Source organism: Polyodon spathula, chromosome 8 (assembly GCF_017654505.1).
Source record: "Polyodon spathula isolate WHYD16114869_AA chromosome 8, ASM1765450v1, whole genome shotgun sequence".
In the NCBI taxonomy this organism is placed as follows: domain Eukaryota; kingdom Metazoa; phylum Chordata; class Actinopteri; order Acipenseriformes; family Polyodontidae; genus Polyodon; species Polyodon spathula.
In genome coordinates this window covers 39,935,406-39,949,985 of record NC_054541.1, presented here as the reverse complement: position 1 = coordinate 39,949,985, position 14,580 = coordinate 39,935,406, and the positions used below count along the sequence as shown (strand labels likewise).

At 35.5% G+C, this 14,580-nt stretch overlaps 2 protein-coding genes across 2 annotated transcripts in view; both read right to left on the bottom strand.

Annotated features, from left to right (window-relative positions):
* Positions 1-2,075, bottom strand: part of LOC121319946 (ubiquitin-conjugating enzyme E2 H-like) — a 23,351-nt gene extending 21,276 nt beyond the window's left edge. The window contains exon 1 of the mRNA XM_041257934.1: positions 1,803-2,075. Within this exon, the coding sequence (XP_041113868.1) occupies positions 1,803-1,855 (53 nt within the window). The 5' untranslated portion in view covers positions 1,856-2,075. The remainder of the gene's footprint in view (positions 1-1,802) is intronic.
* Positions 2,076-7,621: 5,546 nt separating this feature from the next.
* Positions 7,622-13,430, bottom strand: zc3hc1 (zinc finger, C3HC-type containing 1). The gene is made up of 10 exons (XM_041257933.1): positions 13,252-13,430; positions 12,811-12,913; positions 11,158-11,308; positions 10,745-10,828; positions 10,509-10,636; positions 10,014-10,162; positions 9,485-9,728; positions 8,939-9,154; positions 8,514-8,744; positions 7,622-7,885 (listed from the first exon to the last, which is right to left on the bottom strand). Exons 1-10 carry the CDS (start codon positions 13,383-13,385, stop codon positions 7,817-7,819), a joined length of 1,509 nt encoding a protein of 502 aa, XP_041113867.1. The 5' UTR covers positions 13,386-13,430; the 3' UTR covers positions 7,622-7,816.
* Positions 13,431-14,580: the final 1,150 nt, after the last annotated feature.

Genomic DNA, 14,580 nt, shown 5'->3' with positions numbered 1-14,580 from the left:
ATATCAGTATCCAGCTTGTAGTGACTTCAACACATATAATATCGTACATAAAATTGGCGGATGGCAAAAACAGCTGCCCTCCAAGACAGTACGGATGATATTTAGGGGATACATGCTTCAATAAGTGCGACATTACACGCACAGCAGTCTCGGGTTGACAAACCAGCCTGAATGAAAATACATTACTGGAAAATGGAAAAGTTTACATTTCACGTCTTTAAAACACTAGTAATAAAACAGCAAAGAAACGACCGAAGAGCTTATCAGATCAGATTTAGGCCAAGGTAACTAGTGCTTACTATGTAACGACATCCACAAATTCTACGTTCTTATATTTAAAAGAAAAAAGTAAAAAAAAAAAAAAATAAATCAACCAAAATTTAAGTGTTACAAATAAATCTGGCTAGTTGAAAAGTAAACACTAAAATCCAGCCAACTACTGCTTTTGGATACAAAATGTACAGGCCTAGGCTAAACCCTAGTACCTCAGTCAGAAAGCTTTTCTTTCAATTCTTTACATAGAGAACAGTATTTCACTTCAGCAGGAAACAAAACGAGAACGGTACAGACTATTGGGAAATCCAACAGTTTCTGCTAGAGGGCAAGTGCTAAAATAAAACAGCTAAGGTAAGGGATGACTTCTCTTAAATAACCAAACAACCTTACAAACTAAAACCTTTATTTCTGTTATCACTTCCATTGTCACTAGAAGAAAACTTCCGTTTTACAGTATCTGTAGAAGTCAAATAAATCGTGACGAAACTTTTCAAAACAACATAAAAAACCTCTAATTAAATGCTGCATGGTATGTATGAGAAACGCCTAATTTTATCCCACTTCCTATGATTCACGAGTTCAAAAATAACACTGGAAATTTAACAAAGACCCAAGTCACAACAGTATTTTAAATGCAAATTGTTTATTACGATGGCCTACCTTGTGATCTCTGTGCGACTTCATCTAGTGCATTTCATTTCTATTTAAAAAACATGAAAATTACCTCAAATGTTCAACCAGAATACACCTAATTAAAGAATAAAAAAAATCTGATATAAAATGGCTAATTCATATGTATATAGTATTAGCATACGTAGACACTGCAGTGTCTTTCCATGTAACAAATCACCCATGGTAAACACTTAACAGTTCAAACTTATTTGAATAAGGCAGACTATTTTAAACGTCGTGTGTGTTTTTCTAAACCAGAAAGCAAACACTGAAATTGCATTTTTTCCCCTTTTAATTAAGCATCGTATAAAAAATGTGGAGATTAAATAAACATTTTAATGGAATTGCATTTGCTATTGACCCGGACTGCTCAAACCGTTCTAAAACGAATTAAAACGTTACGATTCAAATATTTAAAGCGCAGAACATTACAATTTTATCACTACAGTAAATATAGAATGTAGTTTTTAATATCCTGCATATTACAATGCTTGGAAATTTTGGTTAAAACATTTGAATATTTTTTTCTAAACATCGCTCGATGTTATTGTTTGCCAACTCAATCAATGTTGCCTGAAATGTTCTCCGTAAAGACAACAACCTTCATGGTAGCAACATTATTAATCTTATCGTAATATAGAACTAATAACAATAGTAATAATTAAAAAAAATAAATAAATACAGTTACAAAAATCTTAACAGCCTTATCAAATATTTCTTACTGTCTTACCCTACTGATCGATTGAAATACAATTAACAAAACATTAACATTCACAAAATGCACCTGTTGTCATTACGATGTTTAACATTAAATATAAAAATCTTTTCTTCTGTTTATGTTCTGAAAAGGATACAGTTTCACCACGTCGGTATCCATTCGCCTTTTACCCGGACTTGGAGACGACATTTTATATCCCTGTACAGAATAACACTGTTTTAATCTTCTCAGTTAGACACCTGGATGCTTGACAATGGCAGGTTTTTTTAAATATATATATATTTGACTTGCTTGTACAAATTTATTGACGATATAAAATAAATTGAGCTCTACTCTTCCTATCTGCAGCTATCTCACTCTACCTCGGCCCCCCTGTCTCTCCTCTCTGTCCTGAAGCTTCTATCCCTCCGCCGATGACATCATCACGTGGTGACAATCGAGTAAGGGGAGGAGTTTTGTGTGGGACGTAGAGTGCTGGGACTTGTATTCTTTCTAAAAGTCTTTGCTGTATTGCCAGCAATGGAAATATAATACGACCAATCACAAGCATTTTTTCCCCCTAAAAATTGTAGACATGCTATAAATAACTAAAGATGGTGCGTGTCTCACCCAACCCTATCCCAGTCAACATACTGCCCACAAATGACATTGCTATTAATTTTTTAATGAATACTAATAACATGTAGTGCAACAGGTCTAAAAAGTTGATGCAGTTAAGAAATCCAATGCAGCTGGTATGAGACAAGATAAAATACGTTGTATAAATAAAAAGATTTACAAAAATGTTGCATGCACAGCTATGTTCAATCCAATCAACCAGTGGATTCTGCTATCTGGCATCATGGCTTCTTTAGTTACATATTTACATGCATGCCATAAAACATGCATTGATTAAAAAAAAAAAAGTCTATGCAAACTAAAGTTCAAGTGTTATCTAAATAAAGGTGGCCTGTGAATGGTTTTGTAGCCACAGCAGATTCCCAATAACTCACTCCCAATACAGCCCCAGCAGCCCCTTTCTTAATGAGCCTTTCCAGTGCTGGTAATGATAATGCCATAGCAGCATTCATTCAACTCATTTAACTGCTGTTGTCATGGTTTGCATTCTTAGAACATAAGTGTGTAAAAATGGCCATGCTTTATTTTAAAGGGTATATAACAGTGGTGGACAATTCTGGTCCTTGAGGGCCGGTGTCCCTCCTGGATTTTGTTACAACTGTATCCTAAATTACTTAACTGGACCAATTAAGTGCTTATTAGATGCAAAGTCACAAATTACTGCAAAGTCACAGGAGATCCTGGATTTGCATGCATTGTCAATGACTCAACATTCAATCTGGGGGTTAAGCTGTTTCTGTCCTCGTTTTATAAAACTGTGTTGAAGCATTATTAGAGATACATTGCAATCCTGATGGACATTCCTACAACTCCTTGTGAATTGGAACTCACAGTTACTTGTTTCATGCTGGTCACGCACAACTGTTTTACAGCAACTAGATAATTAAATCAGTACATTTCAGTCAGCATAATTCTAGATTTGGAATTGCAAATTTCTTAACAGTTCCCTTACATTACTGATCACCCAGAAGTAAAATGGTTGGATACATAGTGATCTTTTGGATTCATTCTCCAATAACCCTGGCAGTAACATTGCTTAATGTCCACTGGGAACAAATCAACAAAGGCAATGTGGTGCCTTAGCACTCAACTAGATATACCCAAGACAAACAGGACTGAACCTGTAAAACCTTCTCCTTGAGCTAGTCATATTATTTAGCAACATAATGCCCATTCAATGTAATTTGCTGTCAAACAAGTACAGACAACATTACTATAAGTAACCTAAAAAGGACAAATGTTTTGATGTTTTTGAAGAATTCTTTGCCATGTCTGAAGCAATATTACATAAACTAGCATAAACCCTGTAGTCATAAAGTGGAGTATTGTGTAGAACATAAAAATGGCTAAATGCTCTAAAATTACTGCAGGTGTAAATAATAATAATAATAATATAATAATAATAATAATAATAATAAATTTCACTGCCCTGTCTAGTGCTGATAAGATTAAAATGATATGTCATCAAGAAATACACATGATCTTAATGCAGTTGGAATTTTTGTGTGATCCTGGTAGTATTAAGTGCAAGAAACAATAGCATGCTCCATACTTGCATCCTCCGAAGGTCGACAATCTTACAAGAGGCAAAACAATAAACAAGACTATCCTTTCCCATTATTCTCAAGATTAAGATAGTAGATTAAACCTTTCTCTGTTGGCACACAAGTAGTGAATCTTGTTTTTCTAGCTGTACTACCTTCTTTCTCAATGAGCTGCATTCACTTTTAGATGTTCTCTCTTTAGACTTGGGTCACCATCTAAAATGTTGTTTTAGCCTTTGTAACAATATTGGAGTCTATTCAATTGATCTAATCAGTGGTACATCTATGTGCTGTGATTACTTAAATAATTTAAATACATACCTTCTACAGACAGAAATAAACTAAAAATACTAACATGCTCTGAAGTTTCATTTCATAACCTCTAATATCAGTTGTTTAAACAGTAGCCCCCTTTTGGATCAATTGAATAGACCTTATGGTCTTCTTTCAATGTTCTGGATAATCTGATGGATAAGAGATTGGATCATGAGAAAGAAACCAGTGTTTGACAGATTAGATCAGGGGTGTCCAATTCTGGTCCCAGAGGGCCGGTTTCCAGCTGGTTTTTGTTCTAACTGTACCCTAAATTAATTAATTGGGCCAATTAAACTTCTAATAAACATTTAATTGGTCCAATTAAGTAATGTAGGGTACAGTTGGAACTAAAACCAGGAGGGACACTAGTCCTCCAGGACCAGGATTGGAATCCCTGGACTAGGTCATTAAAAAATAAAAAGCATTTGTTTTCTTCTTCTAACTTGATGCTATTTACTGTCAGTCACTATTAAACCACATTTTCAATTCAGTGCAACATCTGCCATCACTTTATATTAGATACATAGGAGTGTAAGGCCTGCATATTATTCTTCAGATAGTCCCTTGGTGGAGTTTTGTGTATTTGCATTTACCAGGATGTTTCTTTTTAACTTGACAGCTAGTTCAAACCGTTCATAATCTGGACTTTTCATTTTAGTTTTTAGGGGCACTGTTTATTCATGAATAAAATTCTACTCTGGAGAAGAAATTGACTGCAGAGTTCAACAGAAGTTTATAACCTGAGCTAGCCTTTGACTGTTCCTGTTAATCTCATTCTTGAAGACTGATTGATATGCTTGGCTTGGCTCTCCTTTCAGAAAATATTAGTTTGTTCCAGACCACTGCGCTCCTCTGTGAAGTTCGCATTAGGTAACACATTCAGGTATTTACGTACTATGAAACAAATGCTAGTGGTAATCCTGTAAGAGCTCAGACTGCTGAGTAAATACCGGTAACAGGCTTTAACACAATCTCCGTGCTGGCATCCACTGAAACTGCGGTTGTGATTGTAAACAACATTATATGCTGCACACCTTGGTAAATCTCATTAGGGGGTTGACACTCTCCCTGGAAAAAGTTACACTGTTAAAAAATAAGTAAATATATACAAAAACATAACCTGCAAACTCAAGCAGTGTAGAAAAAACTGCTGTGCGTATTCTTTATGCATCCAATTCAAATGTCGTATGTAAATCAATGCGTACATTTTTCAACGCATAAACCCACTATGTAGATTATGTGGAGCGCTATGCATTGCTTTACTTAAGCAGACCAAACACCTGCAGTAGATGACTTAGCATCATGTTTACTTGAATTAAGTCTTTCTAAATCAAAACTCACTAAAAGTCCAATCTCAGGTTACCACATCTCCAGACTCAGTAACAAGAATATTTTTTCTTTACTGTCACACAGAATATGACAAACAGACATCATTTTAAGGAAAGCGTTAAATTTGGCCTTAATCAAATAAACAGAAACAATGATGCAGATGGCACATACTGCTGTATATATTTCTAAAGAAACAATAACATTGTATTGCTGATTGATTGCCTTGCTATAGCAATAGAAAGCATCCTGACTCTCTCCAAACAGAGAAAATTGTATTACATAGATTTACCTTCCAGAAATTCAGTACAACCCTTCTTGAATTATTGTACTACAGCCAGTCATTTGTCTTTATACATAAAAAAGTTAAACTTCCAAAATAATAATGCTGTGCTTCAGCATACATTGGCTACTTTTCTCATGTAAACCATTACCAAAATAACATAATTACAACTGGGTACTCTCCTGCCATCCATTATTGTTCCCAGTGCAGATAATTTTGTTGCTAACACACAAACCCTCCCATGCTTTATGCACATTGCCTGCAGGCTGACATTTATTACTTTACTACCAAGGTAACAGCTGTTTCCAATGCAAATCTATCAGTGTTTGTTTGTTTCAATCACAGATGGAAATCCAAATGAATCAAATGTAGCATATTTTTTGTGAAACGTTCTTGTTTACATTCTGGAAAACTATGTGAAAGATCATCCCCTCATCACTATAAACTAACAGTTGACATCAGTAGTACACATTCCTTTCTATAAACTTTTCTGATGAAAAGAAAATTGCTTCAATAATAGACAGATATTCCTATTCTATAATTATTGTATGTTATGCTTTGTAAACATAACAAAACCAAGTAACAGCTTTATGTTTGAGCCTTTAAGTTATCTATGAGACAACAAAAAGCACCCACTACTGCCTGCCATATACTTGTGCTTCAGTTCCAACTGAAATGGAAATCTAATTAAAAGATTTAAAAGTTACAAGTATGATTAGGGTGATAATTATAAATTCTACTGTTGTGTAAAACAATACGTTCTTATAGTTTACAGTAGAATAGTGTATTTAGAAAAAACATTTTTAATAACGTTTAGACAACTCCTGTAAACCACCTTCGCGAGTTACCTGGAAAACTAGCAAAAATGTAAATGTTCACAAAAGTGTATGTCTGAATTTTTTTGTAACCTGACCATTTTCCAGGTTACCTTGTTGGAAAAGCTTCAGGAGGTATGACGTTCGTCTTCAGTCTATATGAGCAGGTCCTCATTTTCAGAAAGAATTGGACAGATAGACAAAGAAACAAAAAAGACATGTTTAATCCATCCAGCATACATTTTCACAACATCTATCGAAAAAGCAACAGGAGAAGAAACATTGTGGTAGTTTATCTGGAGAGGTAATGAAAACGCAAGTAACTTATAAAGGTACATTTATTTTCTTTTTATAAGCTATGCCTTCATCGTTGATGTTCTATTCATATAAGCCCAAAATGTTCAACCATTAATTACATGCAGAAGGATTAAAAGGCATGCACTTGAACAGTAAGTACAAATGTAGCAAACCCACTCACATGAAACCTTGACAGTCGTAATGTCATTGTGCTTGTTTTTTTTTGTTTTGTTTTTTTAATATAAAAAATGACACCTGATTTTCACAACAGTTACACAGTTTCCACACATGTTTAATAAAAAAAAAAAAAAAAAAAAAATTATATAATATATATATATATATATATATATATATATATATATATATAATATATATAAATATAAATATAAAATATATATATATATATATATATATATATATATATATATACACACACACACACACACACACACACACTGTTTCCTCTGACACCAGCATGGTTTTTGGCGCTTTTATGTTCAGGTAAAGCATAACATAACCTTAACATAATGTATGTTACGTAAAGATCCTATTGTTATATCCATTTTTATCATCAAACTGCTCCATACAGGCTCATTAACAATTGAAACACCAGTCCATAATGCTAAACCACAGTTATATGGTTATCTAGCACACGGCAGATAACACAATTCCAATCACCCAGATAAGCAAGACAGCCATCACCAAGGATCTCATACACCAGCCAACTATGACAGAAGAAACACCGACTCAAACACTGTACTGTAGTGCATATCACACAGCACTTTTTATTATGTTGTCAAAATCTGACATTTATTTATGGTATACACATACATGAAATTGGGTTCCCATCAAAAGTTGGTCTTAACTCATTCAGTAGCTAAAAAGATAAGATCTCCACAGTGGCTGAAAGCACACAACCAACGTAATGCGGATGCATCCCAAGGAAATTCCATTAGGATGAGCAGGACACTTGCCACCTTCGGAATATCTTAAAAACTCTCTTGGATTTTTCATGGAGACTCTGAAATAAAAAGAAGAAAAAAAACGGCTTAAAAACATAAATAAGCTAGACAATCTTTCCAGCTAGCGCCTGCAATTATGCCTTGCTAGACTTCATTTGAGAAAAGGTAAACATATGTATGCATACATCACTTCATTGATTCAAAAGGAGAGGAGACAAATAATTTTAGTTTTCAGAAAGATCTGGGTCAGGGCTTTTTTTTAACCCAATTCTAGGCTGCTACTGTGCTGCGTCAAGTTATTTAAAAAAAAAAGTATAATAATCACTTTATACAATTATACCTGCCATAGTTTCACTTTTACATGCCACTTAAAGGGATATATAACTGGGATGAAGACGCATTTTCCACATAACTTTATAAGCAAATTTATTTATTTTTGTACATTTTTTATTGTGCCTTGGCAACTAAGAAGGTGTGGAAATCAGTTTAAATGCAGCAAGATTTGAGAGATCTAATAGATAGACACACTAGGAGCGTAAAGTTTGTACAGAGAATATAAATTGACGAAGACAACAGTGAGCTTATTGTCTGTCTAGTTATACTAGTACAAACTGAAGCAACTGTTTTGCACATTTACAAATTGCGTTCATAAAATCTTCTATTTTGGTAAGAGTATCATCTCCATACCTCTGATGAGTTGCCCCCCTCTGGATTATTAGATTTCTTCATTGACACAAACACTTCCAGTACTGCTTTCCATGTAGGCTGCAGCTTCTCTGTGATGCCACACTGAGAGGGGTGGTCCCTGGATGCGGCTGCCTGTTCTCGAACTCTCTCCTCCTCAGCCATTCGAACCCAGGGGCACCAGTCTCTGTGCTGGAAGATGGGGTCAAAGAAGCTCCTGTTGATCATTATGTCCTAAAATTAAAAAAAAAAAAAAAAATTGCATTAATGCAGCAGGTTACTTTGTACATGTCTGTCGAAAAATCTGGGGTAAACTTAAGTTTTAGACTGCCGTTTCTATTGTCACATTTTTATATAGTTTCTCCAACAGCATACATGAAACTACAGTTAAGTCCAACATAAAACACATGACCTCCCTAGTTCCTTACAGAGCTACTGGAGGAGCACAGCCTCAAACGTTTCGCTTTCCTCTGAGGACTAGATGGCACTTCGCTACCAACGGCAACCACTTCCCCCTGGCCCATACTGCGGGTGACGGGCCGCTTGCCCCTCAACACAGGGCCGGTGGTCTCATCAACAGGGCTGGGGCTGTGGAACTCCTGGCTCCGTGTGCGGGCGACAATAGGAGAGGGAACTAAATCACTCTGAAACAAAGAGAAGAGGCAATAAAGGACTTGTACTACTTTGTGCCTTGCAGCTCATCAGAACTTTCAATTTACATGTGAAAATAAATTGAGGCAGCCAAATTCTTTAAATCTAACCTCAGGCTACCTGAGATTAAATAACTGCCATTTTTTTTTTCTAATTGCCAACTAAGCTTGCTAAGTCTGAAATCTGTTGCATAGTTACTGATCCAAAGGATTATCAGTTCCTGGCTTCCTGGTAGACTGCCTCTGCATCAAATAGGATTGTTAGGGTAACGTATAGAAAATATCTAGTTAAAGTTTCTCCAGTTTAAGTCAGTCACATCATACCGGTTCGCTGGTGTGAGATGATGTGCTGTCCTGGCTTCGGAGAACCATCCTACACGGGGACGCAGGTGTTAGGGTCAATTTTTCTCCCCGGCCATCATGGCAAGACAATGGAGTACTTGCGACTCCAAAAGAGCTGTCCCCTTCTGAACAGACACTCTCAATCTGCTGGAAACCCCACAGACCCACCTTCCGCATGCAGTAGGAGCAGGTGATAATTGGAAGGCTCATGGAGTCTAAAGACGGACTACCAACAACAGATACAAGTACATTATTGCTTGCTATATACATTGAAACTAGGTATATGTTATTGCTTGGACTGCCTAATAAACTGAAATCAGTTACAAAAAAAAGGGGGAGGGGGGCTTGGGAAAGAGTCAGCGTGCAATTGGATCAAAGCTTTTACATCATATATCCTGGCCATTTTAAGAAGGTCACAATACAAAATTCTCTTACCATTTGGAAAACAAACTAACAAATCTAGACAATGCAAGCTCATCTTGACCCACAAAGCTTTTCATTATACCCTCACCTACAAGTCCAGCCACAAAGTGCAACAATGCAGGCAGCAACTTGTACTGAAAGGGGCTCTGTGTTATATTTAACAGGTGATCCCCCTTCCTGCTTCAGCTCATCTTCAATCAGCTGTAAAAGGAGACTGATGATGTCTTCAGTTAGAGACTAAAAAAAAAAAAAAAAAACCACCACACACAAAAAGGTCAGAAAAGAATAAACTAAAAATACTGGTAAAGTGACATGCATGAATGAAAAAAACAATATTGTAGTCAAAATTGTTTTTGCCAAACAGGCAAAACTAAAAAAGGTTGGCACTAAACACTAAACCAAAACTAGAAGTGTAGCAATTTACTATTTAGCTGGATAATACTGTATAAGGTTACTCCTTCAGATTTTTTTATATAAATAGTAAATAAGCTTTACAAATGCTGGTAGATGCAGGAAGGTTTATTCAATACATTTTATTGTATCTGTCCATTGAGTGCACCCCATGGTTGTTTTTGAAACTCACCATGTTTATGAGGTCATCAGGCTTCATTGATGGTAACTGCAGTTCTAGCAGGCAACAGCTTTTATATCGCTCTAGAAAGCCACTGAAAAGAACCGATTGCTCATTGATGGGTACAGTCCAGAAACGATCTACAACATCAACATGACCACAGATTAGAACGATTTTCAAATAGACCAAAGTGTAGCTGTATGGGTAGCAAGCATTCTGCCAAATAACATATTAACATCATACAGAACCTGGGCATGGACAGTCGGGCCAGAAGCAGAATTTCTCATGGGATGTTTGCAAAGCTTTCTGCAGCCCTAATAGTCTTTCTTTATCTGCAAAAAGAAAAACAGCAACTTAATACAAACCTTTCTCTTCATGCAGCATGCTGGAGACAAAATTTTGACCAGTTATTTTAGTTTTAAAATGTTATTTCTGGAGAAAAAAATACCAGTAAGCTTTTGACCTTGCTTATAGAATGTTTTAGTGAACATTCTTCTAGCTAAAGCCATGCTTATAGTCAAGCACAAACTTCAGATTCAACTACAAATCAAACATTACCTACATTCTAACTGTTTCAAAACATCAATGTCTGGTATAACGGACAAGAACTACAGGATGTGTCACAGAATAGAGAATACTGAATGTGTAACATTGTACTTACACTTGTTGATGTCTTGCGTTGGTTGTAGCAATGCACAGAGGAAAGCTTGGCAGGATGAACATTTTAGCACGTCACATTCTACATTGGTCCAGCCATACTGAGAGCACTTCAATGGAGAAAGTTCATGTGGCTTTCCAGCCCATTTTAAAGAGTACATCTTGTTAAGGATAAGAACAAAGTTACTGCAGTTGGAAGGGTAAAAATTTTTATGACAAACCAGACAGTTCAACAATAAGCGCTTTAAGTCTGCTGTGCTTTCACATAAGGCGGCATGTGGTCAACCATCACCAATACCTATATATGCAGTTTGGAAATTTTTTTTTTATATATATATATATATATATATATATATATATATATATATATATATATATATATATATACACACACACACACACATACTATATATATATATATATATATATATATATATATATATATATATATATATATATATATATATATTATATATATAGCTCTGGAAAAAATTGAGACCACTGCAAAATTATCAGTTTCTCTGGTTTTACTATGTATAGGTATGTGTTTGGGTAAAATGAACATTTTTGTTTTATTCTATAAACTACAGACAACATTTCTCCCAAATTCCAAATAAAAATATTGTCATTTAGAGCATCTATTTGCAGAAAATGACAACTGGTCAAAATAACAAAAAAGATGCAGTGTTGTCAGACCTCAAATAATGCAAAGAAAATAAGTTCAGATTCATTTTTAAACAACACAATACTAATGTTTTAACTTAGGATGAGTCAATATTTGGTGGAATAACCCTGATTTTCAAGCACAGCTTTCATGCGTCTTGGCATGCTCTCCACCAGTCTTTCACATTGATATTGGGTGACTTTATGCCACTCCTGGCGCAAAAATTCAAGCAGCTCAGCTTTGTTTGATGGCTAGTGACCATCCACCTTCCTCTTGATCAATTTTGCAGTGGTCTCTTAATTTTTTCCAGAGCTATGTATATATAAAACACTGCTGTGCAAAAGGCTTAGACATGTTGCATTTTTCTACTCTGATGCATTGTGTGCATCAACAATTTACTCAAAGTTTCCACTAATGTTTTCTACTATTACAACAACCTTGACTATAAAGAAGGAAAAACCTTGAGTGAAACAGTTGTTATCTTCAAGTATTGCTTATCCTTGTTAGACAACTTTTTGTGTCTTCCAGTCCTGGGTTTGTCAATTACAGATGACGATTCTCTGTACTTGTTGATTATGCTTCGGATACCACATATTGAAAATCTAGTGCTGCGAGCTATTTCACTCAGTGTTTTTCCTTTTTTATGCAAGTCAAGGTTGTTATAATAGTAGAAAACACTAGTGGAGGCTTTGAGTAAATTTTTGATGCTCATAATGCATCAGAGTAGAAAAATGCAACATGATATAATTGATATACAAACTAGGAGCGTAAAGCTTGTACATAAAATATAAATTGATGAAGACAGCATAGTGAGCTTATTATCCGTCTTGTTATTCTAGTACACACTAAAATGGCAAATATTGAAGATGTACCTTATTAAATTGAATTCATGGGCAGTATTACAATCTCAAAACCAATTCAGCAAGACAAACACAAACACCTGAAATGAATAAACAGCAGTTTTCCCAATGCTTAAATGAGACTAAAGGATATTGTGTAGGTTTCCACTCTACTGAAAAACGCCTCTTTGCTTGCCGTTTCACAGGGAGCTTGCGGAAGGCGGTTTGGAGTTTCTAGGCTTGCAGCTGGTTCTTCACTAAAAATCAAAATGACATGGTAAACATTTTCTCAAAACCAATATAATTGTTAAGAACATGTGTTATTGAAGGTTTGGCAAAATTACCCCGCTATATACTAATATTTACAAATTGATAAAAAGTTAAACTAAAACTTCTTCCATTAACTTCATAAATGTGTTCTCCATGATGAAACGTCGATGTTTCTTACCAACAAATCTTTTGGTACAGGAATTGTACCGTATTTCTTACTCGTCCGAGCACCGTGCTGATACTGAATTCCATTCAAATCAGGCTCGTTCTGCATTGGTATATAAAATATGCATGCAAATTAAAAAGCAATTTATGCACCACTCACATATCCCGACCACTGTCCTCCGTTGCAACCCCTTCGTTTAGTAAATGGCGAACTTTCTGTGGAGTTAGTTGAGGAGATTTTAATTTTCCGCCTGAATTATCTGTGCAGTCACCACGACCACTGAGCGCAGCCATCTTTAATTTACTTCTGCACGCACTGTGTTTCCTTCCCCCGAAGGAGAAACAACATCACCCCTCAACTTCAGTTCCGGCGTCATGTAGGAATCCTACAGGACTTAAATTTCTATCATGCAGGTTTTAGGTACTCTTTTAAAGACCTACAGGGTCCATGCTCTCTCGCTCTCTCTCGCTCTCTCTCTCTCTCTCTCTCTCTCTCTCTCTCTCTCTCTCTCTCTCTCTCTCTCTCTCTCTATCTCTATATCTATATATATATATATATATATATATATATATATATATATATATATATATATATATATATAAACCCTGTATTGTTTGTAGCACTAAAAACAATACTGTTATAGAGTGTGCTATATAAAGCAAACAATGACAGCCGGTTTATTGTATCTGTTTTCTTAAAGCTACAAAATAATTCTTAATTGATGTAATGGGATTAGTAGAATTATGATTAACTGTTTTTTGTCAACATGTATTTATTGCACCATGTGCATTTGTACAAGGTTAGCCATTCCAGATCCAGATTAATCAATGACAACCTTAGCATTTGCTCAACAAAATCTTTGATTTGACCCTCCAAACCTTGTGTTTATGCTATTGACAAGAGTCCAGGGAAATTCTGGTATAAACAAAACATATTAACAATGTGTTCTGGCAAATTTGTTCACTTATATTCCAAATCTTTCACAGATGAATTAAACGTAGTGCTCCTGTAATGTTTTAGAGAGCTCTGTTAGCAAGGATATCCATTTTGGTGCCTATATACCGAGCTTCACAATGATGATTGCTGGCAAACCCTAAATGAAACATTTGATGGCAAATGCCTAAAATAATGCAGTGCATGTAGTCAAATCTGGAAAGTATGCAAAACAAATTAGTGGTGAATCACCATTTATACAAAACAATGCAGTTTCACTAGAGGTTAGAACAGGTATTGCATGCTCACAAGACGTACTCTGTTTTTTTGTAATTCAGATTCTGGAAGGCTGAATGGATACACGCTTGTATAACCTTTTCTTTTCCGGACAACTTCCCCTTCATAACAGCACCAGTTACAGCCATATTCTCAATGTGGTCGTGTCTGGACTACTAGCCCTAAACCATAGTCCAACTAATAGTATAAGTTCATAAATATATATTTTTTTTTAATTTGGGGGAAGCTCACTGACTATTGCTTAAAAACACCACATAT